The sequence below is a fragment of the Varanus komodoensis genome, unplaced genomic scaffold (assembly GCF_004798865.1).
Source record: "Varanus komodoensis strain SLA01 unplaced genomic scaffold, ASM479886v1 scaffold165, whole genome shotgun sequence".
Taxonomy (NCBI): domain Eukaryota; kingdom Metazoa; phylum Chordata; class Lepidosauria; order Squamata; family Varanidae; genus Varanus; species Varanus komodoensis.
In genome coordinates this window covers 118,129-143,113 of record NW_025335487.1, presented here as the reverse complement: position 1 = coordinate 143,113, position 24,985 = coordinate 118,129, and the positions used below count along the sequence as shown (strand labels likewise).

General features: G+C 56.0%; 3 protein-coding genes across 6 annotated transcripts in view; 2 read left to right on the top strand and 1 right to left on the bottom strand.

Moving 5' to 3' along the window:
- Positions 1-159: 159 nt before the first annotated feature.
- HSCB (HscB mitochondrial iron-sulfur cluster cochaperone) lies at positions 160-3,970 on the bottom strand. Of its 2 annotated transcripts, XM_044426199.1 has the most exons (6): positions 3,702-3,970; positions 3,334-3,430; positions 2,823-2,912; positions 2,197-2,341; positions 1,506-1,553; positions 160-579 (listed from the first exon to the last, which is right to left on the bottom strand). In XM_044426199.1, exons 1-6 carry the CDS (start codon positions 3,932-3,934, stop codon positions 488-490), a joined length of 705 nt encoding a protein of 234 aa, XP_044282134.1. In that variant the 5' UTR covers positions 3,935-3,970; the 3' UTR covers positions 160-487. The 2 variants fall into 2 exon arrangements, with proteins under 2 accessions (XP_044282134.1, XP_044282135.1); XM_044426200.1 differs by lacking the exon at positions 3,334-3,430 and having other exon boundaries at positions 3,702-3,831.
- Positions 3,971-4,033: 63 nt separating this feature from the next.
- CHEK2 (checkpoint kinase 2) lies at positions 4,034-17,122 on the top strand. Of its 2 annotated transcripts, none has more exons than XM_044426190.1 (15): positions 4,034-4,044; positions 4,311-4,582; positions 6,810-6,934; positions 7,327-7,474; positions 8,664-8,754; positions 10,040-10,148; positions 11,027-11,080; positions 11,514-11,575; positions 12,369-12,468; positions 13,378-13,464; positions 13,719-13,882; positions 14,329-14,444; positions 14,897-14,982; positions 15,574-15,654; positions 16,956-17,122. In XM_044426190.1, the coding sequence occupies exons 2-15, from the start codon at positions 4,333-4,335 to the stop codon at positions 17,028-17,030; spliced, it is 1,548 nt and encodes a 515-aa protein (XP_044282125.1). In that variant the 5' UTR covers positions 4,034-4,044; positions 4,311-4,332; the 3' UTR covers positions 17,031-17,122. The 2 variants fall into 2 exon arrangements, with proteins under 2 accessions (XP_044282125.1, XP_044282124.1); XM_044426189.1 differs by having other exon boundaries at positions 11,024-11,080.
- A 1,470-nt stretch (positions 17,123-18,592) lies between these two features.
- Positions 18,593-24,985, top strand: part of TTC28 (tetratricopeptide repeat domain 28) — a 71,312-nt gene continuing 64,919 nt past the window's right edge. For both annotated transcript variants that reach the window (XM_044426185.1, XM_044426184.1), the window contains exons 1-2: positions 18,593-18,693; positions 22,684-22,962. In XM_044426185.1, the coding sequence (XP_044282120.1) occupies positions 22,735-22,962 (228 nt within the window). In that variant the 5' untranslated portion in view covers positions 18,593-18,693; positions 22,684-22,734. The remainder of the gene's footprint in view (positions 18,694-22,683; positions 22,963-24,985) is intronic.

The window sequence follows — 24,985 nt, the reverse complement described above, 5'->3', positions numbered from 1 at the left end:
TACCCATGTGGGAGCACCGCAGGAAAAGGGACCAAGGCCTGGTGGCAGCTCTCCAAGCTTCCACAAGCACATGATGCCCGTGCCTCCACCCAACCTCACAGTTTGGTCTTGGAGCAGATCACTGCAGGAGACTTGAATGAAGACAACGGCATCTGAACCTTTAGGTTCAACGTACCTAGGGGGCTACACATTTATTCTGTCTTGAGGGCTCAACACAACACACACATGGCTTCCCAAATACCAGTGCCTTCCCTGAAGACAGAGTTTCTACAGTGGTGCATTTATCCGAGGCCATTCCCACTATATTTGCCGAAAGAGCAACAGGTCATTTTCAGGACTGACTGCTTGGCCTGGTCTAAGGAGCAGAGAGAGGATGTGATCTCTTCTGCATCATGTCAACTCCATTCCAAATAGGACTCAAGAGTTGCCTGAACAAATAGGATAAAATTAAAATAGGAAAAAATCCATTGCAATTGAGTATGGAGGATCATGAAGGGATTCTCCTCTTCTTCACTTTTTCTTCAAGGTTTGCAAAATACTTCATTTTGGCTAAAAGTTTTTTGGCTTCTTGAAGGTCATCTGAAATTAAATGAACAAAACGGACAAGGAAACGTTTTTAGTAACTTTAAAAATATGCCCTCATAAAGCAACATACAATCAATAAGAAAGGCAAACAGCAATGAAAGAGCTACTCCATTAAGCAATTTTACAGAATAAGTTGAGAAGCTGCTTTCAGATATGGAAACAATCTATTTGTGATTATAAATATTTCTGTACCACTTCTGCTTTGAAAAATCCTGAAGTGGTTAGCACGAGTATAAAACAAGATAATTCAGTGACAAGATAGTGGACTGGTTCACGTGGCAGACTTGGCCCATCATGGGTTACTGAAAAGGCGGTGCCAATTTAGCAAGCTATTCGGGAACACAGTTTTTGTCAAAGGAAAAGCACACCTGATATTCAGGAACCCACCTGCTGGCAAATGGCAATATATCCTCCGCATGACTTCTAGCAACTGGGCGGCTACAGGGCCGTGCACCAGCTTCAGTCTACATGGCTGCCCTGCCATGTTCCCTATTTGAGGGCCCCACAAAACTGGTAGAAAAGGCAAAGGGTTTTCCTCAAATGCCACACCTTTCCTTAACCGCTGGATTTTAGGAAGCCCTTACAGTCTAGGGTGGGTTTTGGATCAGCTCTCAGTCTTGTAAACCACAAGCATCACCCATCAGAAGGCACCACACCAGACAAAATCAACACAACAGGGCAGTTTGCGCAAGCAAAGTAAGCTTATCCAAACCGTGGTGTAGGCCGGGCTCTGCTTCCGTAATCACTGCCTGGCAGTGGCTGCCATGCTGTTCAAACTCGGCTAACACAGCTCGTTAAATTGCACTGCAACTGCGGAGTTGCCCCCACCTGAGGCAGCAAAGGAGGGAAAGATTTGGCAAGAGGGGGGAGGATGCTGGCCAGGAGGAGCAGCACAAAGAGCAGGAATGCCAGCTGCCTACCTTTCTCAAAGGCTCTGCTCACACTCGCGACCAGCTCTGCTTGTTTTGCTGCAAGGGAAAGAGGTTTGTAACAGGAAGGCTGCCATCTATGCACGTCCTCAGCCCCTACGGTTGCTCCCCGCTACCACGGATGTGACCGCAAAGAGCGTGTGGAGGGTACGTGGGAAGAGAGCGGCAATTCAGCTTTCCTGCAAAGGAGCTGATGGTCAGAAGCAGCCAGCAGCATCTTTCAGCATGCCTCTCGGAACGGAACGAGGATGCCTTCTCTGATTTCTCTGGCCTTCTTAACAGCTTACACAAGTTGTGGTGTGGTGTTAATGCACCTGAAAAGCTGCCTCATTGCACCTTCCCGAGTTTGGAAAGAAGGTGCTGCTGAGTGACAGTCTGGGGAAAAACATTCCTGAAATTTGCATTCAAGGAGGTACTCAGAGATGTGTCCCTCTTGCGTGCTTTCCCCAGGCTCACTCTGAAATTGCTCTTGGCTGTGGCGGCGGTGGCAGGGGGGGAGTGTTGGGGGTCCAACCGCTGTCTCCATCTTCTCCAGGCTCAAGGGAATAGTAGCTTGGGAACTGCAGCACTTAAACCAGGGAGAGGCTGTTATGCACAGGAGGTCCCAGTCATAGGATCCTGCACCTGGTCCTGACCGGCTTTGCCCACCTCGGCACCTTTTCCAGAAAGGCACAAATCTTACCTGCAATGGTATTTTCTATCTCTTCTATTTTAGCATCATTGTGCGCTTCTGACAGTTTCTCATTCATCTCCATGATTTCCAAGAGAAATTCTGGATCTGCCTCAGTGTCTGTTCCTTCTTCCAGCTCTACTCCATTCAATTCCAGCTGGAAATGAAAACATGATGGTCTTTAGAGCTTCTTAGCTCCACTCTCAGGCCAGCTGTTCTACAAAGAAGATACCCAGCAGCATTTTTACCCCGGGGACTGACCACTGCATTCTCTGGTGTAAAAGAAAAACAAGGTTATCGGTGGCTGCCAGTCACAATGGCAAGATGTTGCCCCTGGGACAGGGAGCCGGGCTGCCTCTCCGTCCCAGCTGCTGAAGAACGCGAGGGCGAAGGCACTGCCGCCCTTGGGTCCTGCTTTGGCCTTCCTGCTGGGGAGCTGGCCTAGCCATGGTGGGGACTGATCGCTGGACTAGGGGCCATTTGCCTGACTTGGCTCCAGGGCTCTTCTGAGGCAGAGACTCTCAGCAGGATAGCTGCGTTTCACGCCTTGGACTGTGTTAGACACAAACCGTCCTGAGTTCGCTTGCTACAGAACAGTTGATAAAAATCTTTAAATAAATAAAAAATAGACATCTTACCAGGTACAGCCCGCGGCTTAGGGGGTTCAGCAACGTCTGGTAGGCCTTGTTGACCAGGGAGGAGTGCTGGTCCGAAAAATCTTGCTCTCTCTGTTGAAAGTGGGTGTGGAAGTTTGCTTGTGGGTACTCCTGAGAACCCAGGGGATGTGTTGGCCACATCTGTGCTCCCATTTTACCTTCCCCTGATCTGTCTGCAGGGGACCCTTATGGGGAGGTTAGAAACCACAGCTTCTCCTCTGGGATTTGCCCACCCCGCGAGTAGAGGGAATGGGTTGAGCCGGAAGCAGCTTCTCTACGAGCCGGTCCCTGCCCCCGGGCTCGGGAGGCGCGGGGGGGGGGGCGAAGAGGGGCCTGCAGCTCTGCTGTCAGGTTCTTGGGCCCGGGCGATGCATCCTCGCCTCGCGCTTCTCCGGCTCCCGCGCAGGCTGCGCTCCCACCGGCCCTCACACCGGGGGCGCGCCACCCTCTCAAGCAGCAGGCGATGCCGGGGGGGGGGGGGCGCCCTTCTGACCTGGGGCCGCCGGCTGAAGTAATCGGGGTGCAGCAAGCGCTGCAAGGTCCGGAAGCGCTGCTGGAGGAGGGCCACGTCCACGCGGAAGGTGCGGTCACTGCAGGGGGGCAGGGAAGCAATTCGCCTGTTGCGCCAGAAGCCACGAGGGGCTCCGTCGCGCCCTCAGCCGACGGGTGACCGGCCAACTGCGGAGCGGCGGGGAAGGGGCTGCGCCGCCTTCGCGGAGCTGATCCCGCCCGCGTCCTCCCTGTCCGGGGCCGAGGAGGGCAAAGGGGGGAGCCGCCCCCCCACTCCCGCCGGGCTCTGCAGGGAGCCGGGGGCGGGGCCCTCCTCCCGGCTGCCTCCCCTCGGTCTCCTCCCGTACCCACCATCCCATGAGGCGGAAGAGGTCCTGGCGGGGCTCCGGGGGCTGCAGGGCGCGGCAGGCCGGGCAGAAGCGGGGCGCCGGCGAGCCGCCGCCGGCGAGGGGATCGCCACAGCTCCAGCAGCGGCCGCCGGGCTGGGCGCTGCGCTCGCGGGCGCCGGGCAGGGCCTGTCGGGGGCGGGCGAGGACCCCCCAGAGCGCCGCCCGCAGTGGCCCGTGCGATGCCTTCGGCCACATATGCTCCGGACTACAACTCCCGGCAGGCCACGCGCATCGCCCGCCCGCCCGGCCGTCCGCCATTGAGGGGCGGGACGCCGGGAAGGCGCCAGTCCGGACTGGAGAGCCAGGTGCGCGGCGGGGTACGGGGAGCGGTTCAGCTCGGCGCACGCTTCCCGCCCAGCCCGCGGGACGTGTTGGGCCGGGCCGGGCCGGGCCAGTCTCGCGGCGCCCTCCTCCGCGGCTGCCCGGGGGGGCGGGGCGGCCGCGACCGAAGCGCGCGCAAATGCGTCGCCGGCGGCGCGTCCCCTTCCCGGCCGGCGCGGGACCCACGGAGCGCGGCCGCCGCCTGCGCGCGCGTGACGAGCCCGGCGCCGTCCGGCGCGTGTCCCCGCAGGAGGCCGCTCCGCCGCCGAGGGATGTCCCGCGAGGGCGCCGCCGCCGAGCGAGGCTCCCCACAGCGCCAGCCGCCCCCGGAGGGCTCCGGCTCGTCGTCCAGCGGGACGCAGGGCACCAGCCAGTCCTCCTCCAGCTCGGGCACCCTCAGCTCCCTCGACACGCTCCCCACGCAGGACCTGCCCCCCATCCCCGAGGACGCCGAGCCCGGAGAGCCCGCCGCGCAGCCGTGGGGCCGCCTCTTCAGCCTGGCGGAGGGCTTCCCCAACTGGGGTAGGTACCGTCCCGCCGAGGGAGCCGGCTTGGCTCTGAGGACGCCCCGCTGCGGGAACTGTGGCCGCGCTTGGCGGAGCCTGGGGACGATGGTTGTCCGGGTGGCTCGGGGCATGCCCGGGCTGTGCCTGGCAAGGGGCAAGGAGCATCTGGCGCTTGGGCTCCCTGGGCGTTTCCAGCACTTCCAGAAAACAGCCGCAAAACGGTGGCCGTGGCAGCACCGATTGGGATGTGAAAGTGGCTGTTGCACGTGCCAGTGTTGCCTCCGGTGTCCAGAATCCAGGTTCTAGGAATGTGTCACTCCGCAGGCTGGAAACGCCTTGCCAGTCTGGGATCCATTTCAACTCTTGCTCTAGTCCCAACTGTCAGGAGAGTGGCGGGCAGCTTCTGTACAGCACTTGGAGCCTTAATCTAATATACAGTGGAGTCATCTGGTGTTTGGGAGTCTCTCCTTTTGATTCTGTGATTCCCTACAGTCCATAATTTTCACTGGAGGTGGGTGAGGCTGTGGATGTGATGAACTGGTGTCTGGCTACGATAATAGTCTGGATGGAGGGCTGACAAACAGCAGCTCAGTCCAGACTAGACTGGAATGCTGTTGGTGGGTGATTCCTTTGACTGGAAGGGGGTGTTCAGCCTCTTCTAGATGGGATCATACTCCCCCTGAAGGAGCAGGTCCATAGCTTGGGGCACTCCTTGATCCTTCTTTGTCCCTTGAGTCTCAGATGGCATTAGTGGCATGGAGTGCCTTCTACCAGCTTTGGCAGGTGGCCCAGTCCTGAACCTGGATGGGGATAGCCTGGCTTCAGTAATCTGTGCGCTGGTGATCTCTAGATTACTGCAATGCATTCCGCCTGGGGCTGCCTTTGGAGATGGGTCGAAAGCTGCAGCTGGTGCAGATTAATAACTGGGACCCGGAAGTCTGAACTTATAAGACTAGTTCTGGCCCATCTGTTTTGGTTGCCTGCATGTTTCTGGTCCCAATTCCAGGTGCTGGTCTTAACCTAACCTCAGCCTACATGACTGGGGACCACAATACCTGTGAAGCGCCTCCCCCAGCTCTGATGTATTCGGTCACTGCACACTGCCTCTGGGGCCTTCCTCTGGGCGCCAATCCCTCAAGATGCTTGGAGGGCGGTAACCAGTGGGAGGGCCCCTTTGGAGGTGGCCCCCGTCTTTGGTGGTGCCCTCCTGCACTGCAGCCTGCCTGGCATCAAATTTGCTATCTTTTTGGTGCCAGCTGATGACAGACCTCTTTGTGGAGGCCTTTAAAGATCCCCCTGGTCCATCTGGGGCCTGATACAATTAGTCAGGTGCCTTTCTTTACTCTTGACCAGGTCTTTAAGATTGTCTTTCAATGTCCTTTTCTGTTCTGTTCTATTCTATTGCTTTTATACTTGGTTGTGTACTGTCCAGAGAACTTTGACTGTGTGCCTCGGCTGTGAGGGTAGCGTCTGTAGTCCTCCTGTCTAATTTTGTCCTCACAACAGTCCTGAGAGGTAGGGTAGGCTGAGAGCCCATGACTGATCCGGTCCCCCAGAGAGCATCATGACCAGGTGCAGACTAGAACCCAGAGCTCCCAATTCCCAGGCCTAGACCTTAATTGCTATGCTCAGCTTGGATGTTCCTTGAAGCATTCTGTCCGAGGTGTGATTTCTCTCCCGGCCCTGGAGTTTGGCAAGGATCTCTGGAAGCCACCAAGCCTGGGCATGATTTTCTTTCCTCTTTTGTAATCTGCAGTTGCATTCGTCTTTATTGTGAACACTTGTGGCCAGAGCAGAGGCAAGTCTGTGGGCCCGGCTGCTTGAGGAGCTTGCTGACCTTAGAAGGAAGATGTTCCAGCATTTAATCCATCCATATTTTATGGTCTCGACCAGTTTGTGCAATAACCGCATTGCAGCAACTTGGGTGTGCTGAATTCTTTGATTCTGCTTGGGTGATTTCTCATTTGCAGGGCTGTCCTTTTTGCTGGAAGCTGCTCTTCCTTCCTGGCCTGTTTCTGCTCACTTTTTGATACTAGTGAAAAAAAATGATGTCTTCAGTGAATTAGCATTAAAATAAGACCTCATTCATAAAACTTGGTTGGATTTTAACTTTGTTTCCTTTGGAAAAATGTAAGTTGTACTTGCGTCTTGCAGACTTTTCTGCCCAGATGACGTTTCAGGTACTTTTCTCACTTACAGATACCTTAATGGGGTTTTGCATTCTTCCTTTGCCCTTCTACCAGACTGTGTGAAAAATGAGTATTGGTTTGGCAGAGACCCAAGCTGTGATTACAGCTTTGCTAAACTGAATTTGGCAGATACAGAGTTCTACAAGCAGTACAGCAAGAAGCATTTCCGCATCTTCAGAGTAAGTTCTAATGGGATTCCTCCATGCCCCCCCCCATGGCGTGCAACACCAGCACACACGTTTCCCAAAAGTGAGTGTGGGGAGGGGGGTGTTGCAGCTGCTGGGTTGTGTATGGCCTTCTAGCTGGCAAATCCTATCCAGGATTTGTGCTGTCGGCTCAACAGTAACCTCTGCATCCCTTAATTTGCTATTGTTCCATAAAGAAAGACCAGCTAAGATGACCTGCCCTCTCCTGCCTGGGCTGAGAAGGGTTCAGGCAGTAGAGCAGCAGCTTTCTGACTGGCTTCACCCCAGTATGTAGGTGGAAGAAAAGGTGCTGTGGAAGTAAGAAACTTGGCCCCGTGCTTGGAAAGCTACTCCTGGTCTACGATGGCTTGCTGTCTTCTCTCCAGGAACCAGGACCCAAAAACTGCTTTGTGACATACATTGAAGACCAAAGCGCCAATGGGACATTCATCAATGGAAGCATTCTGGGGAAGGGCCGGAAGCTTCCCTTGGTGCATGTGGCTGAAATTGCCCTCTCCCTGCCCCGGAACAAAGGTAAGAGACCGTGAAAGGGTGACTTGCTTGCAGTAGAATCCGAGGTGGCGACTGATGATGGGCAAGGTAGGCAAAGAAGCGCTTGTGCAGGCATACAGGACTTGGTCTGAATTTCACTAATCAGGCTCAGTTCAAGAAAAGGATCTTGGAGGCTGAGATCTTGGATCCTCAGAGTGGCTCCCTAGTCCTCATGGTCTTACAGCCAGGCAGTTTTATGAAATAGTGCTGAATACATTTTCCTGGTGAATTGCTTTGAAGATAATTCATAGACGGAGTGCTCAAGGTTGGGTGATCCTTTGTAAAGTAGCAACTTTGCAGCTCTTTCTGTTCTTGACTTTCGGGAGCTTTTCCATGCTGGAAACCCCCGGATGGCTGAAGCTCACCATGAAGTCTCAGTATCTTAGAAGTTGTTTAGCTGCCTAGATTCCACATGGATCACCGTCACTGCAGCTGTTCGTCAAGGGAGACCCTGACGTTGGATCGAGCACATCCTCCTCCCACTGAGGCCAACCCCACGCTGCACAGGAAGCCTGCAAGTTAAGATTGCTTTGCTCCGGCAGGCGTCCACTTACCCTTACTTACCCTGGACCACACCTGCCATTTTAAAGCCCACGTTCCTAATTTGGAGCACTTTGTGGTCCTTTTTGTTTTAGCCACAACAAACAGTTGGTTTTATTAGCAAGAAGGGCACTTCACTGCTCACTCCTAACTCCGTGTTCATTTCTGAACATGTCAAAAAGCCCCTTTTGCTGTACAGATACTTGCAGAATCCTGGTTCCTTCATCTTCCATTTGTTAGAGGCTGCCCTTAGAGCAGGCTACATTTTTGTTAGAAGATCAACAATATCGCATTTGAGTCCATCACAAATGAGTCCCATCTTGAGGTAGAAATGAGTTAATTTTACATGTATCTGTGAGGCCTGGAGCTTCACCTCTTGCTACCTGTATTTGCCTCAGTTCCTGAGAAATGCCCGTTCTGCTTATCTAGCCTGCATCTTCCCCCATGAAGACGGATGGGCAGATCATTTTGTGCTACCATTACACATAAGGCAACACATTTCTTCTGAGGCCTCCGCTGAAAACTCGACGTTTGGACCCATTCATGGCTGTGGCTTTCTGTTGCAATCATGGTTAATGGGTGGGAATTAGGATATTAGTAACAGGGCTCCGCTCTCCCCTCGCCTTCCCAGTGTTTGTGTTCTGTGACCTCATGGATGATCATCAGTTGGAGTATCCCAAGGAGCTCAGGGACAAATATATCATATCAAAAACTTTGGGCTGGTAAGTTGGAGGGGCTGGGTGTGTTCTCGGGTTTGGTCCTGGGGGGTGCTTCCGGCTTGCCTCGGCTGCATTTTCCTGACGATACCGTCCTTTCAGCCTCAGAAACTGACCTTGGTATCTCTCCCGGTTTGTGGGAGAGTTTGCGGGGATGGGGCTGGCCAGCTAGGAATCCTCTTCTTGTGGGGAGGGGGGTGCCGCTGGGTTAACGCAAAGGTATGTTGTGGCTTTGTCAAGTGGAATTGCGAACCCTGCTACTGAGGGGGCGGGTCTCAGAGTCTCTGTCAGAAGAGAGGGGTGGCATTTTGCTCTTTTCTTGTCTGCAGGAGACGGCTCCTTTTTCTCCCCAGAGATGTTTTGTCTTTTTCTTCCCTAACCCTAATCCTCAGGCCTGCAAAGCAACTGACGCCAGTGCAGGTCTCTTGGGACGAAGCGAACACAGGCTTGATAACCTGGCTGGCAAATTTTGCACCAGCCAACGTTTCTGGATGCTCTGCAAGAGCAGCCCCACAGAGAGCACATTACAGCTAAATATGGAGACAGAGAGAGAGAGAGAGAGAGAGAGAGAGAGAGAGAGAGAGAGAGAGAGCCTTTCTATATAGCCTGAGTGCTCTTATGTGCCTGATCCTACCTAATCTTGGAAGCTAAACAGATTTGGGCCTGGTTGAAATCTGGATGGGGGACTTAACGTAGTGACCTGTCCAGAGAACTTCAGCTGCAGTGGCAGAAATGCAAAGAGCATTGCCAAGACTAATAATGGCTCCCTGCTGCCACATCAGGCCAATCTGGGACAAGTCCCAAATGGCAGACCAGGCCCACCAGGACAAATTTGCTCCTTGCAGCCTCAGTCACCCGAATGTCCAGGAAGCACGGGGCTGAGGGGCTCCCAGGCCACAGACTGAGCCTTCTGGGGTGCACGGCCCTTTCCAGAACAGCTCCAAGGCTGGGCCTCAAGTCGGGCTTCCTGCCGGTCAGGAGCTGGTGCCTCGCCTTGGTCCACTAGATGTGGCTGCAGAACAGAACTGCGGCACGGTGTGGTGACCGGTGATGACGAGAAGGCCGCTGGGTGTGGTGCAAACTAGCAAGGGTAGCAGGCAGAGCTCTGCTGCAGGTGTCTGTGGCAGGATATCTCAGCAAGGAGTTGCCTCCGCCTCTTGTCACTGAGGTGCGGATGCTCCCGCGAGGTCGGAGGATGAGAGACGAGCACTGAGTTGGGGCGCCAGTCGAGAGAGGCGGGCTGCGCATGGCTTTCAACGCTGCCAAGTCAGTAACTTCCCTTTTCTGCTAGCGGTGCCTGTGGAGAGGTGAAGCTGGCCTTTGAAAGGGACACCTGTGATAAAGTCGCCATAAAAATCATCCATAAGCGGAGGTTTATGACAGACACTTTGCCAGAGAATGTAAGTACCTCTGTTTGTTCGGATCTTCTGGGCAGTGGTGTGAGGGAATAGCCTTTGCAAAGCTCTCATGGCTGCTACGTAAACGATTAAAAAATCCTTGCTTAGCATAGTGTCCCAGTTGTTGTTGGTTAACTTTTGGGTTGTTCAAGTGACAAAGGAGCCAGTTGTGGACAGGTGTGCTGCAGACAACATGCCTGTTTGTACAAAGAAAGATACTGTACGCAAGGCTGATTGTGTTTTAAATGTTGTGGCTAACTCACATTCTTAAGTGGCAGAATTCCCAACCGTGAACACACAACATGGAAACTCTGGGCAGTTTGCACAACGGCCAGTGCGGTTAGCAGGCCACAGCAGCTGGTTAACCTGGTTGCACGGCAATTTTGCACCTGCCCAGCGTGGCTCATGGTGCTGCCCAGAGCAGCAGGGCTGAGTTGCTTCTGCAGTTAAGAAACCACACCGGAGCCCTAAAACAGCCCATGGTGTCCAGACCCGAGTCGATAGACTTACATAGTTTTCTTCAGTTGTGGAACGTGAGGGTCCTTTGGGGCAGGGAATCAGTTCTAAGCTGTGCTCCAATTCATGGGCTCTGGCGCCATTCCCAGGTCAGCTTCAGTTCTGAAGACCTCTTCACCTGGGGGAGGGGGTGGCTTTCTGCACATGCTCAAGTTCCACATATTGTAGCGCCATGTGCTATTCGGTGGAGTCTTCATTTAGTCTTTCTAATTCTTGCCTCTTGGTCTACACCAGGTGGCTTTTGTTGGGCCATGATGACACCTGTGTATGAGGCTTTCTCTGTTTCAAATGGTGCCTCACAGTAACTGGACAGTCTAAGGTGGTATAAGCAACTTTTTGTTTCGACTTTCCCTTTCTAAAAGCAGGACAAGCCTTTTAATGTTGAAACAGAAGTGGAGATTTTGAAGAAGATCGACCATGTAAGTGTCTCTCTGAAGCGCCTCCCCAAAACAGCCCGTAGAGAGCTGAGCGTGCTGGGGGTCGAGCAATACTGGCTGGTGGCCTGGTGGGCAGGGAGGAGAGTGGCGGGGGCACCTCGGGCGGGCCTGGCTGCGGGGTGGCGGAAGCCCTGCGCAGGAGCCGTTGCGCTCGTTCGCTGCTGCCTTCCTGATGCGAGCTTGTGGGGTGGGCAGGCTTCCGGGGCCCTCCTCTCCCCAGCCTCAACTGCTGCTCACTCACGGAGGCTTCTGGGCCGCCCTCCAGCTGCTGAGAAAACACGTATTTGCCGCCTGCCTTGTCTGCTCATGGATTCACAAGTCCTTCCCCACCCTCCCCAAACAAAAGCCTTCTCTGGGGGTGGTTTATGCAGAGCAAGTGCCCGGCCACTTCCGATTCTTTCTTTTCTGCCCACAGCCCTGCCTAATAAAGATAATAGACTTCTTTGAAGGAGAAGACTTCTACATTGTGTTGGAATTGTAAGTCTCCCACCTCAGTTGGTGTTCCTGGTTTTTATGCCCCTCATCTGTGGCAGAGGCCAAGCCTGAAAGTTTCCATGGGGATGTGGGGGATCCTCTGTTCAACACTGGTTATGAAAGAGTCAAAAATTCAGAGAACAGTCTTGGGAACAGAAATCAGAAATGTCACCAAGGAAGGATGCAGACTGTCCTTCTCAGGGGCCAGATTTCTGGAGAAAAGTCGAACCACTGTGTTCCCACCCAGCTTCTGTCTGTAGATGGCCTCCTAGTAAAGAACACTGAATGTATCCGATGAAGGAGGTAGTTGATGCCCAGATTGTGTGTCACCATGAGGTGTGTCGTCTCCAGGCTGGTGTGGCACTTTCCTCTGCAGGGGAGGGGATTTCCCAGACCGATAGGCTGGCTTCCCTGGGTCACTGGCTGGATTTTTGAAGGATCTTCCAGAACTATTTGGGGCACTTTGCATGTTTTGCTGAGGGATGTCGCCATATCCAGCAATGAAGCAGATGATCTTTTAGTAAACTGTGAACGGCTGCATCCATCCATCTTTCCATCCTTCCTGCAATGGAGCCTATGTCTGGGGTGGGGGTGGGCCCTTCCATACTGGAGGCATTCAAGATGCGGCCATTGGGGAGGCAAGGTTTAGCTGGGAGCAGGGGGTTGGACCCCACGGCCCCCTTGCTTCTTCCAAATCTACTGTTCTCAAGCTCCGTGACTGTTCTACGATCGTGACCACACATTTCTGCCCTTAGCCTGCCTCTGGAAGTGGCCGGTACTCTCCTCTGTTTTCCAGGATGGAAGGTGGGGAGCTGTTTGACAGGGTGCTGCCCCCAGCAAGACTGAGTGAGGCAACATGCAAGCTTTATTTCTACCAGATGCTACTGGCTGTGCAGGTGACTCTCAGCTCCAGGATGCAGCACCCAGAGGCTGGCTCCACGAGGCTGTCCGTGCTTCCATGCGGGGATGTGCTGGTGCTTGCTGGCAGCTTTGGGGGGCAGTGAGCCCCTGCTCCAGCGAGCCCAGAGATGATCCTCAGTGGGGTGTGCAGCCGCCGTCCCTCTTCAGAACGCAGCACAAAAAAAGGGCCAACCACCTGGTCTTGCAACAGCTGTCTCTGAAGAGTGGCAAACCTTTCCGCAAGTCCGACCGAAGGAGCGTTTTCTCCCTCGAGGCGGCGAAGAAGCAGCTCGGTGGAAATCCTGCAGGGAGGATGGGTGTATAAATATGAGAAAAACGTTTGTGGCGTTCCACCTTGGTGGGGGGAGCCCTTTCCCTGATTTGTGCTTGGCAGATTTTGCAGTGCTGTGTCTTTTCAGAATTCTGTCTTAAAGCTATAAATGCAATTTTATCTGTTGGGGAATGTGAGCATTAGCTCTCCCAGAGCTGGTTTCCCTGGCTGGGCTTCCCTTGGGGAGATTTATTTGCTCATCCGTTCTGCTCAGGGCTGGCAGCTCAGTATTGTCTGCAGGACCGGTTCAAAGCTCTGCACTTAGAACTTGGATCTGTGGACGCGATTGGCATCTGTGGTTACTCCAGGGCAAACGTTCAGATTTAGGGGGCATATAAAATGGTGGATCATCAGATGTAGCTGCTGCTTAAAAAACCTGGAATTTCCTGGGCACTGTATGAAGACTAAAATACAAGGCAGTCTCTATATTTACTAAAATCAGCAATGGTGCGGGGATGGCTAAGTAAGGGAGCGAGGCAGTTTATAAAAGGAGAAAAGATGCGACATGCAAAGACACATGAGCTGCAAACCTGCCTGAATTGCAATATTTTCTCCTGCATGTCACTCTGCAAAGTACCTTCATGAACATGGCATTATTCATCGAGACTTGAAACTGGAGAATGTACTTTTAGCATCTCATGAAGAGAATTGTCTCGTAAAGGTGAGCAGGAAGACCTTCCCCCCCCCCCCCCCCCCGGCCACCGTACATGCAGCTACGTGCAGCTGCTCTGTGAGGCTTTGCCCAGGTCCCCGGCAGAGGCAGCTGCTTCTGGGAGAACTCTTTCCTCTGGCAGTTCCTCAGAGGACTAAGGGGACAAAAGAATAATGCTGGGCATCCGCAGAATTATTAAGGTGGGGTGTCATAAGTAAATTCTCTGATGTTCTGAGCCATTCTTCTTCCTTTCCTTGTGCAAGATTACAGATTTTGGACAATCGAAAATTCTTGGAGAAACCTCTCTCATGAAAACCTTATGTGGCACGCCTGACTATCTTGCTCCTGAAGTTCAAAACTTTGCTGGGACAGTTGGCTACGGACGCTCGGTGGACTGCTGGAGCCTGGGAGTGATTCTCTTTATGTGGTAAAAAAAAAAGAAAAAGGGAGCTACCTTGCGAACATGGCTGGAGCTCCGGGGGCCCCTCTAAGCAGCCCTGTGAAAGGGCACTCGTGAGTCTTGAATTATGCTCTGCCTACTGCTGCGGGGTGGCCCTGGACATGCTTGCATGGGCCTCGGCCCCGGAACAGGGGAGCTCTGTGAGCGTGCTCAGGATCAGGCCAGGAGCTGCTCCTTAGCCCGGAAGCAGCCTGGCGAGGTTGGGAAGGCTTCGCAAGAGGGGCTTTCCTGAGCCCCCGCCTGGCATGCCTCCTGGCCAGGTTTGGTGTGGAGCACAGCGTTCCTGCCCTGTGCTTTGGATGCACACCCACGAGGTCCTGGGGTGGGGGAGTCGGGTGAAATAGCTGCTGCGGCGGCAGCTTCCCCGTTTCTCACTGCTGAAGCAGCCTGCTCCCCCCCTTTGTTCCGACTAGTCTCTCTGGCTATCCACCCTTTTCGGATAAGAACGCTCGGCTGTCTTTGAGGGAGCAGATCGCCAGAGGGGACTACTTCTATTGCGCACAGCTGTGGCAGCACGTGTCAAAAGAAGGTAGGGTCGCCTCTGGACGAGCACTGCTCACTTCGCATCACGGTCACGCACGCCTGCGCAGACGCGCACGGGCCCTCCGAGATGTGCACAGGTTTTCCCCTGGCAGCAGGATTGGCTGCGCCCACACAGCGGCCCCCTGGCAGCAGGATTGGCTGCGCCCACACAGCGGCTCCTTGGCCAGGGCAAGAAGGACATGGCTTGCCAGACCAGCAGCAGTTCCGCACCGCAGCTCGGGGCAGAACCACGTCCCCGTGCTGGAAGGAGCGGTGGTTTCCCTGGCCTCTCAGGATGGAACTGGCTGGAAATCCCAGTCCAGAATGGCCCCAGGGCTCCTTTCGGTTTCAGGTGGATGCGGTGATCCTGGAAGTTGGCTCCATGGGTGTGCTACATCCTTACATGCAAATTCATTCTAGGGCCGGCCAATTCCAACGCATTTCACTTTCTTGCTGCAGCTTTTGACCTCGTACAGAAGCTATTGGTGGTGGATCCACAGAAGCGCCTTAAAATAGAAGAGGCCTTGGCGCATCCTTGGCTTCAGGTATGTGCTCACCTGTATAGTCCTATCTAAGGAGAATGTGGCTGGGCAGCCTGCCTGCCCGTTGGTGTCCTGCTTGGGACCATGTTGGCGGGCAGCAGAGGGTGGGTGGGCCGCAAGTGGGTCTGGTCGCGCTGCCTGGAAGGGTCTGGCCGCACCATGCCTTGGCTGGGCACAGCCCGTCTTTGCTCCCACCTTCCCCCAGTCCTGTACATTCTCTTTCCCCTGAAATGCCTCCATCCTGGAGCAGAGTGATTGCCCAAGAGCAATCAAAGTCTGCAACAGGAAATACGAGGCACCCCTTTGTGTAGACAAGTAATGAACAACCTGGTTCCTTTTAACAGCATCCTGGAGTTGGCTGCTAGAAGCCAGGTGGCTCTCTCTACCTTTTGTCTGGATCACACCTGTTCTTGAGGCTTGCCCTTCCCTAGTCTCTTTTCCAAAGCGTGTACCGTGGCATTGCTTTTTATGTCTCCCCGCCCCCCGCTCCCGCGTGCCTCTTCTTCGCCTGATGCAAAGTGGTGCTCACCCTCTCTGGGACTCATCAAGAGCTTGGATTGTGTTTTAAATGTATGCACACTTATTTTTCTACAGGATGAATGTATGAAGCACACCTTTCAACAGTTAATTACTCAGACAAAGGGTTCAGTACCTACACCAGAGCTTCCAACGAGGGTATCTATTTCTGATGTCCATTTTTTGTGTTTTCGGTTCAAAAACTGTTGACAGTTTGCAAAGGGTAAACCTTTTTAAGTGGACATGTAATAACAATGTTCTGACATGTTCTAAAGTCTTGCTTAACCTAATGGACACCTTGCACCAGGAACTGGATGGTGGGAGAACCATCTTAGTTTCTTCTTCTAGCCCTCTTGGAGGAGTGCAGTATTTCTCTGTTTGACCGTCAGGCCCATGCTGGGAGGCACAGCAGGCAGCACTGGGTGGCTTCTGCTCCACCACGTGGCCTCTGGCTTAGGTAGCTGCTGCAGGGCTCCATTCAATGTCCCAGGATCTTTAACATCAATGTAAAACTGCTGGGAGAAAAAATCAGAGATTCGGACTTTGTCATCACTGACATGCAAATGACACAAAACCCCCATCTCTCTCTCTCCCACCTTGGAGTCAAAGGGGTGTTCGATCTTTTCTGTCGAAGTTTGGATGTGGCACTGGGGCGGATGAGGGAGGACAAACTGAAACTTGATCTAGGAAAGAACTTTTGCGGCTTGGGAAGATCCGGATGGCATGCGAGAGGTTCTGGGTTCCCCGTGAACGATCAGGCGTGGCACCTGGGAATGCTGCTGGGCTCGTCCGAGCAGCCTCAGGCAGCAGCTGTGGCCACAGATGCTTTGCTGCAGCGCCAGTGGAGCCCCAGCCTGGGTGGAATGGTTTGAGGCAGCCTCCGTTACCTCCCTGCTAGACTAGTGTGGGCATGGGGCGGCCTCTGAAGGCAGTTTGGAAGCTCCAGGTTGTAGAAAACCGCGTCCTACAAAGAGTAACCTTCAAGGTGCAAAATCTGGAAAAACAGCACAAAATGGTCTGTGGCGGTGAAGTGACCCTGGAGCAATTACTTGAAGGGGCGATGAATATCATCACTTAGGCTAGAAGCCAGACATGGCTGTGCGCTGTGGGCTGAGCTTCCAGGCATGGGACTGACAACTCCTGGTCCAGAGCGACTGCTGGCGCCTTCCATCCTGCGCAAGATCCGTTGCACGGTGATGGTGCAGGAGCCGCCTCTGGAGGCAGCAGCGACTCCCTCCGGCTGCCAGCTCCGCCGGGGCACGGTGCCAAGCCGCCCGGCACGTGAGGATCGTGAGGGCCCTGTGTGCCACACGGGCCGCATGCCTTGTGCCTTCAGACAACGGTCCCTGTCCCGGGCCAAGCATGCCCAAGACCCCTTTGTGGGGGCCGGAGTGCCGCTGCCTCCTGCTTGTCTTGCTGCAAGACAGACAAGAGGTGAACTGACCTGCCTTCTCTTTCAGCACCTTCCTAGCAGAAAACGGCACCCTGCAGAGCCAGAACAGCCGGGACCCTCCAAGGCTCAAAAAGTCAAGTGACCATTTTAATTGCTGCTTGTGCTCATTTATATATATATAGATAGATAGATAGATTTAAAAGAACGTTGCTAAATAAACACCCTTTTCTGAGATCAGAGTGACTCCGTGCCTTGCCTAGACTGCACCGTGTGGGCAGCGTGGAGCTGTCCTGTGGCTGGATGCAGGACAGGATTTGACCGGGGAAATGCTAGGGGGGCCCCCCAGGGCCTGGCTGCGGGGGGGCGGGCGTCTCATGCTCTCACCGACCAAGCGGGAGGGGGCCGCTGCTGCTTGCGGCTGCCAAGGGCCTCCGTGTGCCTGCGGCTCGCCGCGCTCCCCCAGCGCAGGGCAGCGACCCCGGCCAGCCCGCCAAGGCGCCGGCCCGCAGCACGCGCTACCCCCCGGCCGGCCCGTGTGCGCGGCGCGTGCAGACGTGCGCAGCCAGCCCGGGCGCTCGACGACGGCCCAGGTCAACTTTTTCGGAACTCCGGCGGGAGGGGCGGGCGGGCGCGAGCGGGAAAGGGGGCGGGGGCTCCGCGGGGCGGGGCGGGGCGGACGACGCGGCCGGCGCCCCCATCCCGGCCCCCGGCCCGCCCGCCCGCCCGCCCGCTTGCTTGCTTGCTTGCTTGCTTCCGCGCGGCGTCCGGAGGAGGCGAAGATGGCGCCGGGGCGGGCCCGGGGCCGGGCGCTCCGGAGGGGGCCGGAGGGCTGCTCGCCGTCGCGGCGCTGAGCGGAGCCGAGCGGGGCCGCCCGGCCATGGACGAGCAACAGGCACTCCAGCGCAGTCTCCGGCGGTGGCGGCGCGGCGCGGGCGCCCCGCAGCCGCCGCCGCTCCTTGCTCGGGTGAGCCGCCGTCGGACTGGGACCGGGGCTGGGATCGCGGCGCTCGGGGGCCGCCGGCTGGCGTCGCAGGCCTGAGGCGCTGCCGCCGCCGGGCCGTCGCTCCCTTGTCCGGGGAGCTGTGCCGCGCCCCGGAGCCGTCGCGTCGGGCAAGCCGGAGACTCGCCGCGCGTCCCCGCGGCCGGACGGAGCCCGGCGGCTCGACGCGGAGGCGGGCACCGAGGCCGCTCTTCCTCGGACCGCGGCGGGGACGGACGCCCCTCAGCTTCCCTGACCGCCTCCGCGGGCGAGGGGACGGGACGGGGCGGGGCGGGGCGGGACGCGGCCTCGGCGGGGCCGTGGGGAACGGGGCCGGGCGGGGCGGGGCGGGGCGGGCAGGCAGCCCGGTCGTGGCGGGAGGGGGGCTCGCCGCCCGGGCCCCGCTCCCGGTGCCCGTGGGGGAGGGAGGCGGCGCTCGGCCCCAGCCTCTCCCCCGACAGGTTCGCACTCGCGGCCCGTCGGGCCTGGTCAGGGCGGCCCCTGCGCGGGTGCCCAGCTGGGCGGGAGCGGTGCCTCGGGAGTGCGGCCCTTCCTGGCTGCTGCTGAGTTGTGTGGTCGCCAGACGGTTTCCCTGAACTCTTCGGGAACGGGAAGGAGAGCGCTGGGCTGTAGGAGCGGGTAGCTCAAGGGGACAGAGAATAAAGCCCACTGTCGGAGACGCCTGGGAAAGAAACGGAGGAGAAAGCGAACCCCTTCGCCATGGCCCTTGTGCAAGCCGGGGGCGCAACAGCATTCGGAGTCCTGTGCGTGGTGGTCTTTGCCACTTTTCGGAAGGGTTTTATCAAGCTGGAAACGATGCGAAAGGGTAACTAAAACGAGGAAGCGGCTGGAGCAGCTCTCCCGTGATAAAAGTTCCCCATATTAAGAGCTATTTAACTTGGGGGGAAAGGCATGCAAGAGGAAACATGATAGGGGTGTGGAGCATTTAGCGTGCATGCAGAAGGAGGCATTTCACCCCTCTTGGAATGTAGAGCCCCGTGGGAGTCATCCAGGAAGAAGCCAAGTGGTGAGAGAGTCGGGCAGGCTGTGTGCGCACGGTGTGCAGTGGGGCGACAGGCTTCACCAGAAGGCACTGTGGTGGCCATCGCCCTGGCCGAGTTTAGGTAACGTTCACGGAGGAGGAGGAGGAGGAGGAGATTGTCCGGGGCTGCGTGTTTCAGTGGCTCCAGTGAGGAGGCAGTGTGGCTTTCGGTGCCCGTTACTGGGCAAGGATGCAGGGGGCTGCAGCCCGGGTCGCAGCCCCCGTGGGGCCGTCGTATGGCTGGCCGGCCTTTGTGGAAGCGGTGCTGGGCTGGAGAGGCCTTTGGCTCCTGAGGTGTCACATGGGATGTTGTGCATCTTTGAACACATCGCTCAGTGGGAGAGCTGCTTTAAGATAGCAGGATAAATGTGATAGTGGTGGCGCCAGAAAAAGTAATAAAATTAAAAGCTAAGCCAGCTTAATGAATGGTTTCTTCAGTTCTGTTGGCCTCAAGCAGAACCTTCCGTGACGCCTGCAGGGTAAGGGAAGGTGCTCTTGTCAGGGCTCGGGGGCGGAGCAGGAGGGCTTCCGCTGACTTGCCGCTCGCTCGGTTCCTTTCTGCTGCCTGTGTTGTTTGCGCTGCAGTCCTGTTTCTTCTCTGAGTCGCTGTGCTGCATTTGACTAACGATCGGTCCCTCCTGAAATACGAGGCTGCTACACTTTGGGTTCAAAGACCCATAGCGAGCCCAGGCCGGCTGCAAGTTTCTTGGGGGTGGTGGAGGGATGCCCCATGGCTGAAGTGTGGTCATGGTGCACACCAGCCTAATCGAGGGCAGCCGGTCAAGAGGCCGATCTTTCTGACTGTGGCAGTGGAGAAGGTAGCTTTCTCTTCAGGCTTAACCAGCTGTTCACAGCCGTTCGGTGACCTTTCTCTCGCCATGTCTCTGGGCACTAAGCGAGGTAGTGGCAGCCTCCTCGCTGTAGCTGCTTCCCTGTGGTTCATTTCTCCGTGGCGACGCTGGGTGGAGCAGGCAGAATTCCAGGCCGCCTAGCCTGAGTGGCTGGCCCAGGCTCCCTCTGGGGTAGCAAGTGGCTTCTCTCCCAGGTGACCTCGCAGGGGTTCTCCTGGGTGGAGCAGGGCTTCCTATCACCTGCCACCTGAGGCCATTTTTACAGGTAGCACACGGTGTTGAGCCTGGAAGCTTGCAAAGGGGCTCAGTTTGTACCTGTCTCTTCAGCAGGAGCCGCCCTGCCAGCACGTGTGTGCGCGCAGCACCTTGCTTGACAAAGGCTTGCGTGAGAAAGGCGGTCTCATCCTTTCGGTTGGCTGGAAGAGAAGAGCGTGAGAGTCCCTGTGCTGCACGCTCTGCAGAGCTGAAGAGCTACTTCTAAAGAAACCCATTAGGCGCTGAGTGGAACCTCCGTGCCACTTTGCAGCTGGGATCCACTCCATCCTGTTAGAGACCGTTTATCACTCCAGGTTGAATGCTTCGTCTTGCTGAGGAGCCACTTGGCCCTCTGGGGGCCTTTTGAGGCAGGGGGCCGGGAAGCCCTCCTGTGGAGGTGCAGCTGTGCTCGGCCTTGCGTTGGGGCTCTAAGTGCAGGGTCTTGGCATGGCCAGATGCAGCTTACGTTGCATCAAGGGGAGGAGGAATTGGGCCAAATCCTTCCATGGGGAGGGGAGAAGGCCCTGTGCGCCAGCCTCCTGGCGAGTGGGCAGATTTATTCCTAGCCAGCAAAATACAAATAACATAATTAGCAGCAAGCCACAGCCACCTGTAGGCATGCTTCAAATAGGGGATCAGCCTGTCCTCAGTCTTAGTGTGGGGAGGGAATGATCGGTTTCCGCTGCCGTTTGTGTCGATCCTGGATCTTGCAGGGGAGCCCCAAGGAGCTGCCACTTGTGAGTACCTCCTCTCTCTGTGGTGCCTCTCATGCTGAGGCCGACTGACTTCATGCTCTTTGCCCAGCTCCACTGGAGACTGACGGCCTCTGGAGCTCCCAACAGCTCAGCAGGCGAGAGGACCTCTTCAGTGCTGCTGCCACGTTACCAGAGGTCCAGATCACGCTGTCCTCCAGAGAGCGGCGCACGCAGGCGGGGCGGGGGGGCAGCTGGGGCTGCAGTGTTGTGTGCAGGAGCGATGGACGCCCTCTCTTCCCCACCAGAGTCAGATGGCAGTAACACCTGCATTTTAAGGTTTAAGCCTACCTGCTGACCATGATAACGGTCTTAATGCCGTGCTTTTGCTCAGGGGATTCCCCCTGCCCCTTGCTATTTTTCCTGTAGAAACATCCAGCCTAAGAAAAGAGTTTTATGTGACTGGGAAGCTTGCAGATAGATATTAGTTGATCTTAACAAATAAAAAATATTACAATATTGTAAATTTAGTTCAAATTATTGAAAATGGTTACTTAGTTTTGGGCCACTAAGACAATGAAAAAGTCATTTGCATGAAAGAGGCAGTGAGTTGAATGCCTGTGCTACACGGTCTGTTCTTACTGTGACTCAGGCCAGAGCTGGGCTGTGGAAGGCAGGGATGGGGGCTCACCCGATCGTCAGGATGCGCCCCTTTCTGGTTAACCCTTTTCTGCATGGAGGATGTGTCTGGCGAGCTCGGCTGTGCTGTCAGCAGAGGCCCTCCCAGGCTGCAGCTCCATGGTCACCGGGGCACGATGTTAAGCGCAGAGCCGCCCACAATATGCACGGGCAGGTGGGGAGGGGTGCCTGCCGCCTTCAGCAGCTTCGTTGCACGGAAAAGACTGCCCACATTTGGGTCAGAGGCTCGGCCCGCCAGTGAGGCTGTGGGGGCCTCTGCAGGGCTTTCTGTGGCGGGCTGCTCGTCCGCCTGGCCTTCGTGGGGCAGGATCGCCTCAACGCTCCTGTTCGTGGCTTTCCCCAGCACTCCTGCCAGGTGGAGCCTGGGCGGCTGGGGGGGGGGGTGGGCTCTTTGTGTTCTCGGTCATCAGTGCTTGCACTGGAGAAGCGCTTGCAAGAAGACTGGGGTGAGCTTGAAGAGTCAGACCCTTTTGATGGCCGTTCTTGGGCTGCTGGTTGGTTTCTGTCAGCCCTGCCTGAGAATTTGCTTCTGATGCATGTGGGGATCCCTGGTGACCTCACCGGTAGTGGCGTGACGTGAAATGGCATTTCTGCTTTGTGGGGCTGTCAGTGTCCCAGTTTGTTGAGCCAGGTTCATAAATCATTTGCGAGTTTCTGTGTTGTCGATAGCCTCAATCCCAGGTGTGAAGGTGTCAGTGCTCTGTTTCAGATGTACATTCACTAAAATGTGTGTGTGTGTTTGAAGAAGGAAAGGTAGTTTTGTCCCAGGGATAATGGGAATATTCTGGCAGTAGGGCTTTCTTTTCATGCAAACAGAAAAGGAAAGTCAGTCAATTTTCACTGGCTGTGCGATGATGGTGGAAAGAAAGAAGCAATTCTGCTCCCTGAGTCAGCAGTCCTGGCGAATTTAGATGGAGCTCCACAGTCGCCACTCTGGGTGGTCAGCAAAGGGAGCTAAAGCAAGTGGATGCTTTGCGCCTCTTTAGCAGGATGGGCTTGATCCTAAAGTGATCTGTAGAGGCTCCAAGGCAAGCCTCTGCCGTGGGAGAGGACTCTCCAGCCAGCCGCTTCCCATCTTAGGCTCTGGGGCTGTGGCTAGAAGCAGAGGCTCTCCGCAGGGGCATTCCAGCGGTTGCCAGTCAGCAAGAACGGCGGCAGGATCGGGTGCGCAGCCCGGCTCAGCACAGGCAGGCTGGGAGCGGCTGCTCCTATGTTGCCCTCCCAAAATTGTACTTGGCACCAGGTGGGTTTCTTGAATGAAGCCTCTTTCTTTGCAGCTTTCTCTGTTTGGTTCCAAAAATGCGGAAGGAAAATGCCCCGACGGCCCTATGCTGAGCAAGACTGAGTTTATGGAAAAGGTCCGCCAGAGCAACCAGGCCTGCCACGAGGGAGACTTCCGGAAGGCCATCGTGCTCTACGGGGAGGCGCTGAGCGTCGACCCGCAGAACTGCATCCTGTACAGCAACCGCTCTGCCGTGTACATGAAGACGCAGCAGTACCACGAGGCGCTGGACGATGCCATCCGAGCGCGGCTGCTGAACCCCAAATGGCCGAAGGTAGGCAAGCCGAGCACAGACGGGCAGAGAGGGCAGGTCCGAAACGCTTCTGCTCAGCAGGGCTGGGCAGCCGCTGGCTCGTAGGCTGCCCCTCTGGCTGCCCCTCTGCTGGAGCTCAAGCGAGGCCCAGTGCGAGGGCCTGGGGGGCAGGGGGCTGGCGGGGGGCCGGGGCGGGCTGGAGCCTCTGCGTTTGGGCAGGGCAAGAGAAGGAGAAGCCCCCTTTCCTTGGCCTGCCTCACAGCAGATGCTCTGCCTGGAGGGCGCTGGATCGGCTGGCCTGCCGCCCCCGGGGGCTCCCCACACAAAGCCAGTGGTCTGTGGTGCAACCCGAAGGCCGGAGGAGGTGCCCCTGCGTCGGATCCTGCCCCAGGACTCCCCTGTGTCCCGCTTCCACTTGTAATCGGCTTATCATTTCCCGTTGCTTCCTCCACCCCTTTTGGCTGTCAGAAAAGCCCCGGGAAAGGGAAGAAGGGGGAGTAGGAGTGGCAGAGCTCCTTCGAACGGCCCGGGCAGGATCCCGCCGCCTGGAAGCCGCCTCCGTGTGCCGCGTACTGGAGGCTGGGGCCTGCCCGCCTGGAAGCAGCATCTGTGTTGTGTGGACAGTGGGAGGGAGGGAGGGAGGGAGGATGGAAGGAGCTGCTCTGCCCAGGCCTGCGCCTGCCCTTTCTTCCCAGGCTTCTCATTCCTGCCCCCCTTCAGCCACCGGGCCGGAGAAAGGAAGGGGAGCTGATTGCTTGCAAAAACTGGAGCAAGCGTTATCCTGCCGGCCGCAGGAGCCCCGGAGTCCCTGTGGAGAAGAGGCACGTTATTTGCAATAATCCGAGCGTGCTGCTTCCCCAGTGTCTCTGCTGCAGAGCTGTGGGGAGGGTGCTGGGCAGCGGTGAGCCCCACACATGTCTGTCTCTGCTTGCGGGGGGAAGCGGAGCAGCTCCCTGGCCTGCGCCAGGCCTTTGTTTCCTTTTTTGTTTTCCTCTTGGTAGCGCAAAAGAAATGGCATTTTTCCCATAAATGTTTGTCTGAGACTATGCTTGTATCACCATGGCAACTGGGATAAGTTTTACTCTGCTGCTTCTGTGAGATGAAGGCTATTAATCCTCTGTAAATCATCGGGGGAGTGGAGGGGTTCGGTCCAAGGGGTGCTTTTCGTTTCCTGGAACACGTATTTATGTTTGGGGGTCAAAGCAACAGGTTTGCGTGTTCTTCAAATGCCGTTTCCTTCGTGCTGTCTAGTTGAAGTGAGTTGCGAGAGGGAAGAACTGATGAGTTCAGAGATCTGTGTGTTTGCAGCTTGGTCTGATCATGTCCTTGAGCTGTTTGCATTAATTTCTGACAAAACTTGGTTTTGATTCTTCCACCTGCCTAAAGTATTTAGGTTTTCTATTGTTCTGGTACCTCTATGAAGAGCCTATATTTTATTTTATTTTATTTTATTTTATTTTACTTAATATTTATATACCTCCTCAACACACTATGAACTTAGCACAAATGGGCACTGGTCTGGGAATAAGATGCAGATGTGGGAGTGCCAGTCGCATCCCTGCTTTTTAGTGCCCCCTTAGCTAGCCTGAGACTTTGACGTGATTTGCCAAAGGCCCTGCAAGCTGCCCCTCTTTCTGCCGCGCCCGCAGCATCCCTTCTTTTCCTTGTGGATGTGAGTGTGGCAGCAGCCCAGGAAGCCCACCTTTGCTCGGCTTCTCCTCCCGAGGCTGAAAAGACCAAGGCTGTAGATGGCCGGATCCTGCCCTCCCATGGACTGAACGGCCACTTCCAGCGCCACATACCACCAGGAGCAGCTGAAGTGGTTGTGTGGAGCCATGTGCACAAGGAGGCGTGTCTGTCTGTCTGTGGAAGCAGGAATGCGGCATTACACTGTGTTTCAAGTGAACAATAGCAAGTGCTCCATTCTCTTCTCACATTTCTGCCGCATGTGCTCGTTTGCTTGAAAAGCCTCCCCTCCCCTCCCCTCCCCTCCCCTCCCCTCCCCTCCTCCCGGTCCCCACCGAGGCCCTCTCCGTTCCCCTCG

Bases quoted from the DNA above. Each gene is read 5' to 3' on its own strand.
- CHEK2 (XM_044426189.1), top strand. From the start codon at position 4,333: ATGTCCCGCGAGGGCGCCGCCGCCGAGCGAGGCTCCCCACAGCGCCAG. The intron at 8,755-10,039 runs GTAAGTTGGAGG...CTTTTCTGCTAG, and splicing joins ATATCAAAAACTTTGGGCTG to CGGTGCCTGTGGAGAGGTGA. The intron at 10,149-11,023 runs GTAAGTACCTCT...CCTTTCTAAAAG, and splicing joins CAGACACTTTGCCAGAGAAT to CAGGACAAGCCTTTTAATGT.
- HSCB (XM_044426199.1), bottom strand. From the start codon at position 3,934: ATGTGGCCGAAGGCATCGCACGGGCCACTGCGGGCGGCGCTCTGGGGG. The intron at 1,554-2,196 runs GTAAGATTTGTG...TTTCCCTTGCAG, and splicing joins GATAGAAAATACCATTGCAG to CAAAACAAGCAGAGCTGGTC. The intron at 580-1,505 runs GTAGGCAGCTGG...ATTTAATTTCAG, and splicing joins GAGCAGAGCCTTTGAGAAAG to ATGACCTTCAAGAAGCCAAA.